We start from the raw sequence: 17,880 nt of genomic DNA, 5'->3' as shown, positions 1-17,880 counted from the left end.
TGATCTGCATCGTCACCTTTGCCACCCACGGGTGCACTGAGCGGGACCCTGAGTGGCTGTGTGGGTGGGATGTGGACACCCAGCTCCCTCTGGTTCCCACCTCACCACTTCCAAGGCTGCCAACTCTCCTGGCGGGTCCATACGCACCTGGGGCTCTGTACCCCGGCAGTGGGAGCCCCTTCGGGCCAAAGGTCCCATAGAAGTATGCTGACCTTCCTTACATGTTGTCCAGGCATAATAATTCATCACACCCCTTTCGCTCTCTGAAGTGTCCCGACTTGGACACTGAGTTCCGGGGTCACCCTACTATAAGGACAAGCTCTGAGTCAGACTTCGGGGCCTCTTCCTGCTCCTGCTTTGAGACCGCAGGTAGGGAAACGCCAGTGCTGTCCCACCACACCCCTTGAGGCCTGTAGCCGATGTCACTTTTCTTGGTCTTTATTACCTGATGAGCCATGCCCATGCTACCCCCGTGTCTGCTTTCAGAAGAGAGGCCACGGTCTTCCCCTCCCCCCAACATACCTGCTGCTCCCACACCTGCCCGGAGGGGCCTACTGCACAGGACCAGCTGCCCTGTGGCCCCTCTTGACGCTGTTTGTGGTTCCAGCACTCACACCCCTGTCGCATGTTCCTGTGTCTCGGCTCCAGCTGCCCAGCCTGCCTAGAATGGCGCACGATTCCCACTTACCCGTCCACTGGCCCCGGCCTCCTCCTGGCGTCTCTGCAGATCCTCTAAGCCTCAGCCGAGGAGCACCTCCTCCTGGGGGCACTGGGATCCGCACACTGCGTGGGACCCTTCCCTGGATTCCACCGCACTACCGCGCCGTGGGTTCACACCTGCCCCCCAGCAGGCTCTGCCAGTGGCTGGCGCACAGTAGGTCCACCATCACTGTGTGCTGAGTGCACAGCCCTCCATGCATCCCACCCACTGCTCTCCCGGCTCCCGACCGAGTGGAGGCAGTGAACACTTGCTGAGCACTCACTACGTTCAAAGCACGCCCTCTGCCTGGTTGGGGGCAGGTGACTGAGAGGGGACACGACCTCAGGTGACTCCTGTTTCTGGGCACGCATTTCCTGTCCTCCCCACAGCAGATCAAACCTGGGATTTTTATTTTCTTTTTAAAAATGTATTTTACTTTGCAATAATTTCAGACATATAAAAACAGTTGCAAAAATAGTACAAAGATTTCCATAATACCCTTCACCACTTCCTCAGATGTGCTAGGAACCAACTTGTGGGTCTTGCCCAGATCTGGCCAGGTGCCTGCTCATGTCTTTTTCCCTGGTTCGGGACCCAGCTTTTGCATTTAGTTGTCTTATCTCTATCCTCACCTTTAATCTGGGACGGTCGCTCGGTCTCTCTTCGTGACCGTGGCATTTTTGAAGGGGGCAGCCCAGTTACTGCATGAAACGTCTCCTGGGCTTGTCTGATGTTGCCTCAGATTAAATTCAGACTTTATGTTTTGGGGAATAATGAGAAAAGCGATGCTGTGCCCTTCCTGCCGGGGGCACGCCGAGGGATACTTCTCACCCTGGATGAGTTGTGACCGCTTAGTTCAGGTGCGTTTCCCCAGTTTGAGGTTGGTTGCTCTGTAATGACGAAGCAGTCACGTTGCTAATGTGTGCATACCCTCCTCCTCATCACACTGGCACCCCGAACTGCAGCCTCCGTGACGGCCCTTGTCAGAAACAGGCGTTACCCGTCTTTGCCAAGTGCCGCCTTTCCGTGCCCGTGGCTCCTCCCACATTTATCTGCTAGAATGCTCCTGTGAGGAACAGCTAGCTGTGCCTTCTCCCCATTTCTCTTTTCCAAATAAATGCGTTGATATCTGTGATGGTCTGTGAGTGATAGTCTCTGGTTATCACTGTTTAGCGTGTTGTTCCCATTGTCCCAGATGTGGACATTGTCTCCCTGTCTTCCGACGCGTTTCAGCGCATGTGGCTGGCTCTCATGGGCGAGGCAGGACCTGCTGCTGCAGCCATGCGCCCACCACAGCCCGCCCACCTCGCAGGCCTCGGCTGCTGCCGGGGACTGAGGCCAGTTCCAGCAGCTTCGGGGAGATGCGTACATTTGGAGCAAGTGGCTCCCCCGGAAATTGCTCAGTTGGTGGCATCTGCGAACCTAAGCGTGTTAAGGGAGCTGAGTCCCTTCTAGGAAGGGGCTGGAGTTGCTGATTTTCTGCTCTTGAGACATGTTTGGCTGGTTCGGTGACACGGGTCCTGGGCACAGCAGGCCTGCGGGAAGTGCTTCCCTGCCGGGGTCCCAGGGCCGAGAAGGCGTGCTCAGTGCGGAGAGCTCCCGGAGGGGCGCTAGCAGGCCCCTCACTGCAGGGGAACATCCCGGCTCACATCTCCCCCGAGCTGATAGGAGAAGTCCCCCCGATGGCGAATGCGATTTCTCGGATTAACTCTGACCTATGACTGTTAAACACTTCCTGTTTCATCTCACTCCTCTCAACAGCCCTATGAGAGTGTATTTCGTGTCACCCCGCTTTACAGGTGCAGGAACTGAGGCAGCACAGAGAGGATAAGTAGCTGGCATGAGGTTCACCCACGTAGGGGTGGGGAGTTAGAAATCCCATTCCCGCCCCTGAGCCCAGCCCCTCGGCCGCACACTGGCCTCTCTCGGGAGCACATGTGTGACTCCAGGACCCCTGGGCAGGGTCCACCGAATCCAAAGAGCACAGACCACCCTTGGTGAGGGCACTGCCCCTAGGTCGGTGGTTCCCAGCCTGTTAGGAATGCAGGTGCCCAGGCCCGGACCTGCGGAGCCAGCTCCGGGCAAGGCCACGGTCTGCATGTGCCACGCCTGCTGCAGGCGCAGGTTTGAGTCACTGTGCAGGCAGGGCCTGGTCGCTGAATGGGGGCCCTTAGTGCTGTCCCTCCCTGTGCGAGTGGAGCTGTGGCAGGAGGTCGCCCTGCGTCTTCTCCAGGCTTTGCCCTCACCAGCTCTGGGCTGGACACGGGCCACATCCGCCCTCTGGGCCTGCCCCCTTCCTAGGCAGGGAGGCACAGCATGTGGGCAGAGCACCTGGAGAAGTAGGTGACAACGGCAGGTCGCAGAAGTCCGGCCGGGCCAGTGGCCTACACAAACGGTCTGTCCCTCACTGGCCCGGCGGTTCTTCACTTCCCTGGGTAGCTGCGGGCGCTGAGTCTCCTGCTGCTGCTGTGAGGAAGCGCCTCACTCAGTGGGCTAACCAGGACCGATCTGGTCTCGGAGCTCTGGAGGCCGGAGGACTGGAGGAGTCGGTGCTGGGAGAACCGTTTCCTCCTGGCGGCTCCAGGAGAGAATCCTTTCCTTGGCTCACAGGCCCTGCCTCTCTTCGCGTTGCCTTTCTCCCGGCTTCTGTCCTCGCGTGGCCGTCCTCCTCTGCGGTCGTGTCTCCCTCTGCCCCCCTCATCGGGGCACCTGTGATTGCGTTGAGGGCCGCGGGACAACCCAGAACAGTCCTGAGCTCAACTTCTGCGACGGCTCTTTCCCGCAGAAGCTCCCATTCCCAGGTCCCAGGGCTTAGGAGGGTGGTTCTCCAGCTCATTTGGGATCACCAGTCCCAGTGGTGAGCCCAGCATCACCAGGTACAGTACAGGGCGTGAGGAATTTGTGCCCTGGAGCCGGTCTGCTGTTCCCTCGCTTTCCGGTGGCCCTGTGAGGTGGGTTAAATCTGCAGCTCGCAGGTGCAGACACAGCCTCAGAGGTGTCCCCACCCCCAGGGCATGCCCTGCACAGCCGCTGGGCTTGCTTCTGCTCGAGGGTTGAGGAGCCAAGGAGGGCTGGTCCGTTCACACCCGGCCATGGCAGCAGCACTGTTCCCCGCATCCTGCTGGCCTGGTCACCAGTGGCTCCACCTTGTCCTCAGGACACTGGGTCCCGGCCAGGCCACAGGGGATGAGGCGACTGCTGCAAAGCCCGCCTCCTCACCCCCGCCCTCAGTGTCCCAGGTAAGAAACGGGCAGAGTTCGGGAGGAAAGGGGCCCCTGTGGCCCAGGCCCTGTGATTAGTGTGAGGGAGCCTGGGGGAGCCCAATCCAGAAGCCGCTGTTGTGGCCGCTCCTCCTCCCTGCCAGCAGCAAATGTGCCTAATTACACAACCGTTGCTCAGCAAATGAGGCGCGGTGTCGTCTCTTGTCAGCCCACCTCGAGGCTCCTGCCTGCGGCTCCGTGCACAGGCCTCTGCGCAGGCACCCGGGACCTGGTCCGCTCTGGCTCTCGTGGTCCAGTCGCTGCGTGACGGAGCGCCAGTGCCCAGGACTCCGGGCAGTGCTCCACCGCGGCCTCCTTGCCCTGCCCGGCCTGCAGGGGCACTGCTGTCACCAGCCCTGCCCGGCTCTATGGGCTTGTACCCTAGTGCTGACCAAGCTGAAGGAATGAGCCTCAGTTTTCTCATCTGTAAAAGGGCATAATGCATAGTAAGGGTACGTACGCCATCTACTGAGTTACTTTGGGAATTAAATGGGGTAATTTAAGTGAGAGTTTGGAAACATTCGTAGATGCTAATAATGGTTGTTATCACTGTTGCTCCTCCATTGGCCTATCAGAGAAGGAGGTTGTCTGCAGGCACGGGACCTGTGTGGCAGGGGCAGGCCGTGCCAGGCCCTTGGACGAACTACTGTCGGTGGCTGAGGCACAGGAAGGTGGGGAATTGGGCGGAGGAAGTCACCACTGGGGATGAAGAGAGGAGGGTCTCTACCCCAGGAAGGACTTTGTCCTTTCAGCAGCAGGAGGTACAGACCCGACAGGGCCTGCAGAGCTTGCTAATGCTCAGAGCCTTCCAGAAGGGGAACAGCCCCACCCCTGGACTCCTGGTGCAGCACCTCTTACCTGTAAGCCACAGGTGATGGGGAGACAAATGGCTGGAGGGAGTGTTCTTGCTGGTCAGGCAGAGTTCTCTTGTGACCCCCACCTGTCACCCTCACCCCCGGGACATGCTCCTGAGGCTCTGGGAGCCCTTTCTCGAGGTGAGAAGAAGGCCCGCGCTCCCCACTGCCTGGAGACTGCCCTTGGAAACTGGCTCGCCCGCGTGTTGTGGGGACCTAGGCTGAGTGATGGCGAACCTATAACCGGGTCTTGTACCACCTTGGCCAGGCTCCCCGTTCCTCAGTGTCCTGCAAGCGGGAGTGTAGGCTGCCCGGGGCTCGGTTCACTCGTGCGCTGGCCAGGAAGGTGGAAGCGCCTGTTCCTGGCTCTGGGGTGGGGGTTGACCTTCCACTCACTGTGTCGCTTGGGTCCTTCCCATCCCAGCCCTGCCCGGGGCTTCAGAGAAGACCCATTCTAGCCACTTCCAGCCAGAAGGTTAGAGACCATCTCGTGCAGCAGTTCTCAAACCTGGCTGAAGGTCTGACGGGTGTATCTTAAAGACCCACATTCCTGGGCCCCTGCCCTAGAGGTTCTAGTTCTTTCAGGCTGGGGCGGGGCCTGGGAATCTGCTTTTTCACAGGTGCCCGCAGGCCGGAGTTCACAGGTGCCCACAGGCTGCCTTGCTCATTCTGTACCCACAAAAGTGGCCCAATGACGTCTGTTGGCCTTGCAGAGTCAGAGCCCGCAGGGCGTGGCTCCAGTGATGAGGACTCTGAAGTGTTAACCTGGGGGTATTAAAAATTCCCTGTTCCTTTCATTACCTATGCCCAGATCCAATGCCCTCAAGTTGACCAAAATCGATTCAGATTCTCAACTTGCAGGAAGAGGTGAGCATATTGGGGTGCAGGTTGGGGAGCAGTGGATAGTGACGTCTCATCCATTGGAAGGACAGTCCCCTCCTCTCTCCTGCTACCAGCTCCATACCTGACCGAGATGTCCACGACCCCCAGCACCTGCCTCGATTCTGGACCCGACCACCACTAACCACTCCCCTGCAGATCAGGAGCTGTGGTTGCGGCAGCGGTCACGGCCCAAGGCCACCCTGCTCAGGGGAGGGGAGGGGGCACTTGTTGGGACAGATGGTTCTGGGGCTTACCTCTCAGTTCATGCAAAGTCAACATGCTGACTCCAGTCCTGTAAGGAAAGGGAGGAACGCCAGCTGGTGGGTGTGGGTACCCACCTCCCACCATCATCCGCACACTTTGTCACACGTGCAGATTACCCAGAGGCCCCTGAGAGCGCTGTGAGGATGCCTACTGCCGGCGCCTGCATATTAATGGGGTGCTTAGGCCTCCCTGTGTGCCCTTAAGAAAGTCGTTTCTTTGCTGTTGCTGGCTGAGCTCGTCAACCTCCAGGCCGGGGCCGTGGAAGATGGCTTTTCCAAGGTCAGTGTTCCGTGAAGACTGTCCGCCGTCGTGAGAGCAGCAAGCACGTTTGCGCAGCCTGTGACTCACTTGCATTGTCCTGGGCCCGACAGCTCTGTCCTCAGCCAGTCACCGAGGAAAGGCGGGGCGGGGGTGGGGGGGGGGGGCACCGAAAGATATGTGGGCATTTTCCTCTTGATTCTTGGCACAACACACCAGACTCATGGTTCACAGAGCACTGACGTTGTTTGTGGTTTTCAAAAACTTGTGGGAAGATGAGATTTCCGAAGGGCAAGTCCACCTGGCTCCTGGGCCAAGAGGTTGCGTGGGCCTGGGGTCACCCACCAGGGCCTTGTACCACCGTCGCCGCCGCCGCCGCCGCCTTCCCCTCCCCGCCTCCCCGCCTCCCCCTCTCCCCCGGGCTCCTTGCTCTCCTCTGTCTCCAGGGAGCACTCCCTAAAAACCCACTGTGGCCGACCACTTCTTCAGAGCAGCTGGACAGCAGGCACCCTGGGACCAGGCTGTTTGTAGGGCCAATGTGCCAGCCTCTGTGGCCATGTGAGGAGGGGCCTTGGCTCACAGCGATGTGATGGCCTCAGAGACCCTCCAGGCAGGGCCTTCCCTTCTCTGGGCAGTCACAGCCTCTGGGTCGTATCCCCTCCCCTCATCGACACCCTAGGACAGTGATGGCGAACCTATGACACGCGTGTCAGAGGTGACACGCGAACTCATTTTTTTGGTTGATTTTTCTTTGTTAAATGTCATTTAAATATATAAAATAAATATCAAAAATATAAGTCTTTGTTTTACTATGGTTGCAAATATCAAAAAATTTCTATATGTGACACGGCACCAGAGTTAAGTTAGGGTTTTTCAAAATGCTGACACGCCGAGCTCAAAAGGTTCGCCATCACTGCCCTAGGAGGAGGGCGCATTGCCACTCCGCTTGTCAAGTAGGGAAACCCAGCACAGTGAGGCTGGCTGCCTCCTCCGGCGACAGCCTCCTAGTAAGCAGCACAGCTGGGATGGGAACCTGGGAAATCTGACCTGGAGGCCCACCGCCACCCCGAGCTCCCAGAGCCTCGGCTCCCCCGCTCCGGGAAGGTGCGGCACAGACAGCTCATTCATAATGGAGGCCGGCCTGTAAAAGTTTCATGAGGAGCGTGTCTGATAGGCGGCCTGCTCTTTGATCTTGGATGAGTGCTGGCTTCTCACAGAAGAGACGCTGCCTGGCTCTGGGCTTTAGAGAGAGCCCGTGTGGCCAGCCCAGGGCAGGAGGGGCCCGGAGCAAAGCCCATCTTGATGTGCAGAAATGAGGCAGGCCTGGGAGGAGCTGCCCGGTGGAACGGTCCTGCAAGGTGGGAGGTGATCCGCTGGGCCCTCTCCTGTCCTGCTAGGGCCCCCTCGTCTCGGCCATTTCCCATCCCACCCCCCGTGGATGTGGGCAGAACAGGGTGGGGCAGAGTTCACAACCTGCCGTTTGTCCTGGGGCTGCTGTGTGACCTGCGTGAGTCTCTGTGTCCCCACCTCTAAGACGGGGACGCAGCCGCACCCACCTGGTGGGCGTGAGGCTTAGCCGAGTGTGCGAAGCTGCAGAACAGCTTCTGGCACAGAGCGCGCGCCGGACAGTCACGTACTTTCCTCAGTCTCGTGTGGACACCAACAGGACACACCCGTTTCACTCCAGGCACTCTGTTGGGTGCGGGCCGGGGGTACCATATCCAGTCCTCCCGACACCCTGGAATGTGGGCGATGTTCTCCCCAAGTCCTAGAGGAGAAAACTGAGGTTCCCAGCATCGGAGGGCTTCCCACGACCACTCAGCTGGTCAGTGAGCTCGGACCGCACGCTGGCGCTCCTCCGTGCCATGGTCGTCGTCGGAGAGGACGGGGCATCGCAGAGCATGTGTTAGAGCAACAGTGTCTCACCCCTGCTGGGAAGCATGAAACACAACAGTAACTAGCCCCAAGGAATGAATCACTAATGGCAAATTGCAGGTGTTGGTGGGGTAGATTGCCCTGTGAGGGGAGGTCTCTCCCACTGCCGATGTCCAGGTTGTCCACTCGAGGGAGAAGCCGACAGCCGTGCCCAGAAAGCACTAGTTTATTCGCCTGAGTCGTTGTTGCCGGACTGATCTGTGTCCCAAGTGCTGGGCTCAGGGTCACTCCTGCTGTGTGCGGAATGCAGGAGCAGTGCCCTGCCTGGCCCTGCTGCTGCGCTCTGCAGGCCTTGTCACTGCGTGGATAACACAGTGCCATGAGGGAGAAATAGGTTGGGCACATCCTCTCCTTCCAGGAGCTGCGCTTCTGAAACGTGAATGTGACCTGTCCCGCCCAAGCAAAGTAGAAAGAGATTAGTTGTTGCTTAACTCCTGGGGCAGTTCCTGTGGCCATGCCCGCCCAGTGCCTATGTGTGCCAGCCTGTGCCAGGTGCTAGGTGGGGATACAGGCCCGAGGGAGCACGCCTTGCTGTCCATGAGGATCTCCTGGGCTAGGAGGGGAACGGGGGAGAAATTGGGCCGCTACAGTGTATGCGGGAGAGGGAACTAGGGAGCCAGGGCACCAGGGATGGACGGTTCCCCAGCAGAAAGGCCGGGAGGCCTGCTGCTCTCCATCCCCCACAGCCCGGGGCTGCACTGCCTTTGCGGGTTGTCCCTGCTGCATGCCCGTGTGAAAGAGGGCCTTTTCAAAGCGCACGCCAATGGCCTCAAAGGCCCGGTTTCGGCAGCACCCCGCCCTAGACTCTTAGGGACTGTCCAGGGAAGGAAATGCCGCACACCGCTCTGGCGGCCAGGCCCAGCTGAGGACTCTCAGTGCAGGAGTGTCCCATAGGGGCCTCCCTCCCACGGGCCTCTGCTCTATGCTTAAACCCAGCCCCCAGCCCCATGCCTCACTCCTACCCTCCTACCCAGGGCTCCCCTTCAGCACCCTGACATCTGCCCTGTGACACAGAAACTGACTTTCTGAAGGTTCGCTCAGCTTCTGCTCAGCAAGGGCTGTTCTTACAGACAAAAGCCCCTTCGTGGAGATTAGCCCAGGCCACAGGCACAGGGCACTGCAGGGGCGATCCAGACCGGCTCCCCCAGAGCCTTTCCCCGGGCCGGCTGCGCCTGCCTGTCCCCCGCCCAGCTTCGCACCAGTCCTCACTCCACGAGGGGAAAAGACTCCCGGGTACTTCCTCTTGTTTTTATGCTTTTGGTTTTTATGTTTGAAGAGCTGATAACCTTCCACTCTTCCTGCTCCAAGGGGTGGGGGGTGATAAAGGGTGGGCGATTGAATTAACCCCTGTTGCCCGTGTGGCGAGATCTTAACCAAGTCCATCTGTATGACCTCCTTTGTAGGCGCAATTTTATAACCTAATTTCCCTACGAAAACATCAGTGTTTACTTAGTAAGAAATCTGCTCTTTGTCAGCTGGAAACAGTGATTTCTTTATTGCGGCTCTCCGCAGGGCCTGACAGCCGAAAGCTGGCACTCAGCTCGGGCTGGCGAGTGTGCGGGCTGTGATGGGAACAGGGTGAGCCGAGGGTCGATGGTCCGTGCGTGCACAGATGTGTGTCCGTCACAGAGCAGGCCGGATGGGCGGCTGGGACTGCCCAGAAGGGAGCCTGGGCGGCAGACAGCTGGAGCGGCCAAGATGAGCCCCCGGGTGACGAGGGAGGCAACCGCTGAACCCTCCCTCTCATGCTCTCCAGCCGCCCACACACGTTCACATCAGGCCTGCGGCCACTCCACTCCCACCCGGAACCCCATCCACTCAGCCAACTGCTCGCCCAAAGCCAGCTTCCACCCAGCTGTGCTTTTGTAAAAATTTGGTCTTATTAAATGTCAAAGACATACAAAAGAATAGCAAAAGCATGGTGGAAATATAAGGACATACACCCTCGTGCCCTGCCAGCCCAGGCCGAGGGGTAGGGCAGCACCTCGCAGGTCCGTGCGCCCCTCCGCTGTCCGGCCCAGCCTCTTCGGTACCACCTCCGGAGTTTGGAGCTTGTCGTCCCCTGACTGCTGTAGCGCCTGCCTGGAGGCGATGCCCAGCAGCGCGTTGTTCAGTGTTGCCTGGTGGGCTGTGCGGAAAGGGGATCGCTGCAGGTGTGTTCCTGCTTTCACGCTGCGCAGCTCCTGCAGACTCGCCCGCTAATGCTGGGGATCCCACTTCATCAGACTCGCTGCTCAGTGTTGGCAGGCAGCTGGGAAGCGCCTGTGCCTTCGCTCTTTTGAGCATATTGCCGGGTGCTGCTCCACCCTCCGGGCCCCACCAGCGTCTGGGAACGAGACTGTGAGTCAGCGGGTTGACGTTTTAACCCTCCCAGATGTGCCAGGCCTCTGTTGGTGGCTTTGCTGACCTCACCCCTCCAGCAGGTTGGAGGGCTCAGCTCCCTCCACCTCCTTGTTACCAGGATGATGTTATCAACATTTACATTTTGGCCAAAGTGGCATCTCCCTGTGATTCTAATTTTCTGCTTCCCTTATTACTAAAGAAGCTGAGCATCCTTTATTTATTGGCCGATAACGTTTCCTTCTTATGAAATGCCTGTCAGCAATTTTAGCCATTTGTCTATGGAATTGTCATTTTCCTATCGATTTGAATAAGCATTTTATGTTGTAAGACTATGCATTCCATGATTAGTTATATGCGCTATAAATAACCTCTCGCAGTTTGGGCCTGGTCTCTTTACTCTCTGGGTGCAGAGAAGTTCCCGTTGTAACGTAGCTCATGCTATCGACATTTGCTTTAGGATTTTCTCCACATATTCACCTCCTGCCCAGCTGTCTGGTCAGAGCTTCAGCCCTGGGCTCTGTGAGCTATTCCCCAACATGACCTGCCCTTTGCTCAGCTATTCTGTCTCAGAACACCAGGCCTGCACTACTCAGGCCTTCTTTCTGTTCTTCTCTAAGAGTCTGGGCCCAGCTCAGATGCCGCCTCCTGCAGGAAGCCTTCTCAGATTGCCCCAGCAAAGTGGGTGAATGCTTCCCTCCACCCTTTGCTGTGTCAGCACCCTTTGTTCTGTTTGCAGGCTGCAGTCGGTGTCCACGCTCTCTTCATAACCCCACAGGCCCCAGCATGCTGATTTTTGTCAAGGCAACCCTGCGGACTATAGGCTTGGGGGGCTGTAATTCCCTGAGCTCATGGCTGGACCTGGGGCACCCTGCTCAGCAGTAGCATCGCCACACCCTGGTAGCTTGTCCTCCCCACAGCCTCACGGACACTCATACGCTCTGCTGAGATCTGTACATGTGTAGCTTCAGGGTGGACCCTGGGAATGTCAGGTGTCCACTCCTGGTGCTGCACTTGTCAGGTTTGTGACCACCTGCCCAACTTCCTGAGTGTGGAGCCTGGCTGAGTCTCCCTCGGACCCCCAGCCTGCCCCAGTGCCGTCAGCGGCTTGTGCTGAGTGAGCACTGGCTGGTGGAGGGAGCAACGGGTGAACATATGCACGAGCAGTGAATGGCAGGCGGGGCCTAGTGCTCTACAGAGTGCCTGCCTGCTGGTTTACAGAGCCTCCTCCGCACGGATGGGCGGCCAGTCCCGGAGCAACGTGCAGACTGACGCAACAAGCGACCTGGGCTCCGGTTTGGGCGGGAGCAGCTCTCCATGCTTTCCTTAAGAATTCACTAGCATCTTGCAATGGTAGACCCCTGAGGATGTTTTTAAAAGGACTTGATTTCTGGAACTTTTAAAATTAATCTCTGGACAACGTGGAAGCGGCTCGCCAACATACAGTTTCACACATCAAACAAAACCCCCAAAACCAAACCCCTGGAAGAGGAGCTAGAACTGCGCCCAGGGGAGCCCGGCGGAGCTGTCTTCTGTCTGCTGGGGGCCCACGGCAGCAGGTGCTGCCCGTGCTGCGGGGATGCCCGGGTGACAGCAGGCACACCTGCCCACCCCCGGCCCTGGCACTAAGGAGCCCTAGCCTGGGGGTGAGCGAGCTTGGCGTGGCAAGGCCACCTTCAGGGACTGTTCTCCTCCCAGCGGCCATGGGCCTACGGCCACCTGCCGGTGTTTCTGAGATGGGGGTGCCTGGCCCCGAGCAGGTTGGCAGCAGCGTAAGGGTCACGCCTGCCCACTCCGCCTGCTGACCCCTCCCATGGCCCTGCCATCCTGGTGGGTGGCAGCATCTCAGCCCAAAGGCGGGACCGGTGCGTGCAAGCAAGCCGTCCTGGGGGCAGGAGGGTTGGCATGTCGGGGCTGTTTGCCGGGCGCATTCAACTGTGGGGAGTCAGTGACCGTGTAATCCCGGCGGCGGGCGGGAAGGCACGTCCCAGGCCCTGTGTGCGGGGGTTGGGGGGTGGGCGGGTGGCGCACAGAGCCTGGAGGCCCTTCCGCAGGAGGGCAGTTTGCCTGCCTTGCCAGCCTGCGCTGATGGAGCACCCATGAGAGCTAGGCTACCCCAAGAAATAGCACCCGGCCCTGCTCTCGGGGAGCTGAGGTGTGGGGAGAAAGGTGACCGTGATAATGAGGGTGAGTCCCGCCTCCGAGGGCCTGCGCCACACCAGACCCTGCGCTCACCCCCGCAGTAGCTCCTACTGGTCACCACGAACTCGGCTTAACAGCAGGTCAGTACCCTCTCACGGCTCTGTTGGTTAGGGACCTAAGATCCGAGTCACTGGGCCAAAGCGGACACAGAGGGCCCACTCCTGCCTGCTTCGGCCCTGCTAAACTGTATGGGAGGCCTTTGCACAAAGCCACCAGGAGGGGCGTCGCCCGGGTACCAGGGTCCTGCCTCCAGCTCCCACCCCTGGGGCGCAGAGCCTGCCCCAGCCCAGCGGCTCCTGCTGAATCTGGGTGAGTCAGCACCCCTCAGCCTTGCATTGTCTGCCTCTCCAAACAGGCACATGGGTGGGGCCCAGGGCCCGACCCCTGAGCTTCCGTCCCCGCCTCTCGATGTATTGAGGAGCACGTTGGTTCCTGCCCTGGGCCTTGGTTCTGGCTGTGCTATGGTCAGACACCCTCCTTCCTCCACCCACCAAGCAGTCTTACTCTGACTCTTACTCTCAGCCCTGAGGAGGCCACGCGTCCTCTAGCAGCGCGTCCCGGTCCCCATCGGCCCAGCTCCAGGGACCTGGGACGCCTGTCTCCCTGGGTCTAGGGATGCTCCCTTGGCCCAGCCAGGTGGCCCTGAGAGTACAGGTGGCCGGGGAGGCTCCTCATCACCTCGCCTCTCCTTTCATCTCCTGGCAAAAATCTCAAGCCAGCACATGGGGAAGGGGCCTGGGACGTGATGTGGGAAGATGTGGGCCGGGCCCACTCCTCCACCCTCTGCACTTCCGTTTACTCACCTTGAACCTAAGGAAGGGGGTGGTGAGACTGGCTGAGCGCCTACCGAGCGCCCAGGGCCACAGGGCACTTTCCGCGCTGAGTTCAGCCCATCTCACTGCGACCCTCAGGCAGGCCCACTGCCCATCCTGCTGCAGGCACAGGCAGAGGCTCGCAGCTGGCCCCACCCAGGTCCACACTCAGTGGCAGAATCCAGAGAGACCAGGCTTTTCCCACGGTTGTGGGGGCTCACCTAAGCCTGCACCACCCTGGGGTCAGCATGGGAACCGGCTGAGGTGGCCTCTCATGGCTCTGCTGGTTAGGGGCCTCAGATCCGCGTCGCTGGGCCAAGGTGATGCCAAGGGGAGCTCCTCCAGGCAGACGCTGAGGCAGAAGCTTGGCTCCCAGTGGACGTTGGAGACGTCACAGCACCGAGCCCGACTTCACAGCCAGGAAGGCCAGTGTCCATCCCAGCTCTGCCACTGGGTCGAGTCTGCTTACTGTCCTGAGCCTCAGTTCCCCTCTGTGAAATGGAGACAAGAAGCCTGCTTGCAGTTGGGGGTGCTGCATGCCCTCATTGTGCAGTGAATGTTCGCAGCTTCCCTGCAGCCGCTTCCCCGAGGCAGCTTCCCCAGGGCAGCGTCCAGTTCAGCTAGAACAGCCGCCGGCCAGCGAGGCCTCCACTTGCATTGTCCATTTTTCCTCCTCCTTGCGAGGCGGGGCCCTGCTGCAGTGCTGCCGCCCGTCACCAGCGCGTGCGCACAGAGCCGGGAGGTGGTGACTGTGTTTCTTACCCAGAGCCCATGTGCCTCATGGTCACACAGGGACGCCCGCATGGCTCCCTCAGCAGCTGTGGGCATGACATCCTGCAGGTGGCAGAGCGGACAGGCTGAGGAACTGTCTGCCTTTTAGGATCGCTCTGGGGAGGGGAGGTGTATTGGCCAAGGTTGCCTTGAAAGGCCTTGGCGGTTGCCTAAGACAGAAAAAGTCAGCTTAAACTGCTTTAAACAAACAAAGTATTGGCTCAGATTCCGAAAAGGCCAAGGTACTAGCTTCTGGTGAAGCTGGAGCCATACCCAGGGTTCAGTTCAACACGCTGGTCCTCCATCTCTCCACACCGATGTCCCTGTGTCATCCTCAGTCTTGGCCTCTCCCCTCACGGTCCCTAGCAGCTCCACACCGACATCCTGCTCGCTTAACCCTGTGGACAGAGAGCACTGCCTTCTCGAAGGGCTCAGCGCAAGCTGCTGTCCCAGGTGCCTGGGGACAGGGATGGTCTCAGTCGCATGCCACCCACCCCCTCCCCCAGCAGAAGCGGGGACGTGGGTCCAATACAGATCCAGCCCAAAGCGCCCTGTGGGCTGTGCTCCACCCCCAGGCATAAGCTTCACACACACACATCCTCATATTCCATCCTGTTTTTGGACATGCTGCTTCCTCATAAACTCCTACTCATCCTGCAGAACCCAGCCCAAATTTCACCTTCCCTGAGAAGCCTTTCCTCATACTTACAGACACTTAGGGAGTTTGTTCCTCTGCTGGAGCCTTTGTCAAACTTCTCACTGCGTACCTGATTGGCAGGTCTGCCTCTTCCACGTGGGCTCTGAGAGTGGAGACAGAAGTCCCAGCTGCTCTCTGTGGGGAAATAGGCCCCACCTGCCACCTTCGAGCCCACCTTCTGCAGCTAGACTGGGCTCCAACCCCCCAGGGAGGCACCACCCAATCCAGCCTCCTCCTTGGGAGAGGCTCACCTGGCCGTGGAGTGGGCTCACCTGGCCGTGGAGTGGGGTCAGCTCACAGACACCCAGGCTGCCCTGGGCCCAAACATGGCGCGTTAACTCCCCGTGTAACCACGGCTTGTCTCAGGGCCTCAGCTGTGGTCAGTGGGCTCCACAGGGCAGGCCCCCTAGGACCACAGGCTGCTGTGACACAACCCCGACCAGCGTCCTGTGGGCCCCGCCCCGAGTGTCTGGGGAAGGAGCAAAGGGTCTGAGAATGGGGAGCACCTCAACTCTTCCCCTCAGCCTTCCAGAACGTTTACCCTCCCACCCCAGGTCTGTCCCAAGGGCCCCCCATAGGCATCCTCCCTGCCCCTCGGTGACAGTCTCTGAGTCTAGTCCTCACATCTGTCCTGTGGTGGGAATGTTAGGTTCCCTTTCCCCCTGGACACACGGCAGCCCCTGCCCTAAGCCCTCTCCTGAGCCCCTCACACTTAGCGCAGTTCCTCGCGTGGACTGGCCCCTGGAGGCGGCCTGTGAAAGGAACAGCTTGAGGCTGCGACTTACGACTTATCCGAAAGGCTTCCTTCTACCACGCTCAGAGCTCGGCACACAGACCTGCAGCCCTCACTGGTTTCAAGAATGCCTCTGCGGGATGCCAGCCCCCTGCCAGGTGCAGCATTTAGAGGTACCCGGGATAGGCCCTGCTCCCAGGCAGGACTGGAAGGTGGACCCACCCACCAGGACCGGAGCAGTACATGGGAGGGGAGGGTGGGGAGGAGGAAGCAGGGAGAAGGAAGCAGAGCCAATGCCCAGGAAGGTGCTTCAGAGAGGGCGGATCCCACTGAGGACGACCCCTGACCTGGGCTTACAGGGAGGACACAGAATTAGCCCAGCGAGGTGCAGGGCGCAGGGAGGCATCTGAGGCCAAGACGTGCGGCAGCGTGGAATTAGCCTGGGAGTTCCTTGGATCTGCACGTCATTGCAATCGCATCCGGGAAAGCTAGAAAATAAGGTTGCAGAATGCTTACGTCCAAGCCAGGGAGCAGCCTCGAGTAGCGTGTTGGCCCAGCTGTTCAGCCACCTGCAGGGCAGCTGTTTGCTCCCGGTTGGCACTGTGCTGTGAGCGCAGTTGCGTGCACTATTGAACATGCTCTGTGATCTCGGCTCTGCTCCAGCCAGCAGATGTTCTTCCCTCTGAAGCAACCAGTTCTAACAGTGCCAGCTTTTTGCATCCATCAACCCCATGTGAAGACTGAGGGCCCCCTGGGCACTTGTGGGCTTTTCCCTCAAAGTGCGGTGCTGCTGCTGTAACAGCAGGCTGACAGCTGCGTCACCATTTTGGGAACTTTCATCCTCCTGGCCACCCTATGAAATAGATACTGTTTTATCTCCATTTTACAGATGAGGAAACTGAGGCTAGGGGAGGTTAAAGTAATTGCTCAGTTTGAGCTGTTAAAGGCTGAGATTCTAATCCAGGTTTGTGTGATTCTAACACATTCTTTTCTTTGCATTCTGCCAAGTCATAGAGAGACCCTATTTTCTGAAAACATTTGAAAACTGAATTTTGGTGAATTTCATTCCCAAGCGACTTGGTGTGTTTTCTTTAATGGGTGTGTTGGGAGGAGGTGACTGCTCAACGCCCCCGCAGCTCACATGCTGACAGCTGCCTACAGGCCCTGGCGAGCAGGTCTTGTGTGAAGTCCTGTCCTCACGCTGAGCAGAGCTGGCACCTCCTCGAGGGCCAGCCACGGGACATAGAAATGGGTGGTGGCCATGCCAGCCAGGACCAGAGGAACCAAGGCAGGCCACAGTCGACAGGACATCTGAGAAGGGAGGCTTCGTAGCTTGGAAGGAATTCGTCTAAGGCAGCGGTTCTCAACCTGTGGGTCTCAACCCCTTTGGGGGTCGAACGACCCTTTCACAGGGGTCGCCTAAGACCATCGGAAAACACATATATAATTACATATTGTTTTTGTGATTAATCACTATGCTTTAATTATGTTCAATTTGTAACAATGAAAATACGTCCTGCATATCAGATATTTACATTATGATTCACAACAGTAGCAAAATTACAGTTATGAGGTAGCAACGAAAATAATTTTATGGTTGGGGGTCACCACAACATGAGGAACTGTATTAAAGGATCGCGGCATCAGGAAGGTTGAGAACCACTGGTCTAAGGGAAGCTGGAATGATATTCCAAACTTAATTACAGCTTCATTTCAAAGCTCTTCTTGGATCTCAACCTTTTCCTTCACAGCGGATCCCGGCCGAGCGCTTCACACCAGGGAATGCCTGCCTGCCCACCTGAAGCCGAGCTTCTCCTTTGGGGCATCTCCGATTCCTCCTTTTCTCATTTCTGTTAGGAATACGAGCGCTTTGCATCTCCTCCAGCATTAGTATCTCTATGTTCCTCTTTCTCTCTGCAGGCCTCCTGCCCTGAGTGGCAGCCCCGTCATCTCCGACATCTCATTGATCCGGCTTTCCCCCCACCCCGCCGGCCCTGGGGAGTCCCCCTTCAACGCCCCCCACCCGTACGTGAGCCCCCACATGGAGCATTACCTCCGCGCCATGCACAGCAGCCCCACGCTCCCCACGATCTCTGCAGCCAGGGGCCTCAGCCCCGCTGACGGTGAGTAACAGCCGTGTGGTGTCAGGTGGGTACTGGACTTACGGGGTCA

At 58.7% G+C, this 17,880-nt stretch overlaps 1 protein-coding gene across 1 annotated transcript in view; it reads left to right on the top strand.

Annotated features, from left to right (window-relative positions):
• GLI2 (GLI family zinc finger 2) overlaps positions 1-17,880 on the top strand; it is a 163,377-nt gene that overhangs the window by 112,756 nt on the left and 32,741 nt on the right. The window contains exon 3 of the mRNA XM_014464383.2: positions 17,629-17,831. Within this exon, the coding sequence (XP_014319869.1) occupies positions 17,629-17,831 (203 nt within the window). The remainder of the gene's footprint in view (positions 1-17,628; positions 17,832-17,880) is intronic.

The sequence above is a fragment of the Myotis lucifugus genome, unplaced genomic scaffold (genome assembly GCF_000147115.1).
Source record: "Myotis lucifugus unplaced genomic scaffold, Myoluc2.0 scaffold_247, whole genome shotgun sequence".
NCBI lineage: Eukaryota > Metazoa > Chordata > Mammalia > Chiroptera > Vespertilionidae > Myotis > Myotis lucifugus.
Note: the sequence above shows the minus strand (reverse complement) of the source record. Positions and strands in the feature narration are given on the sequence as shown.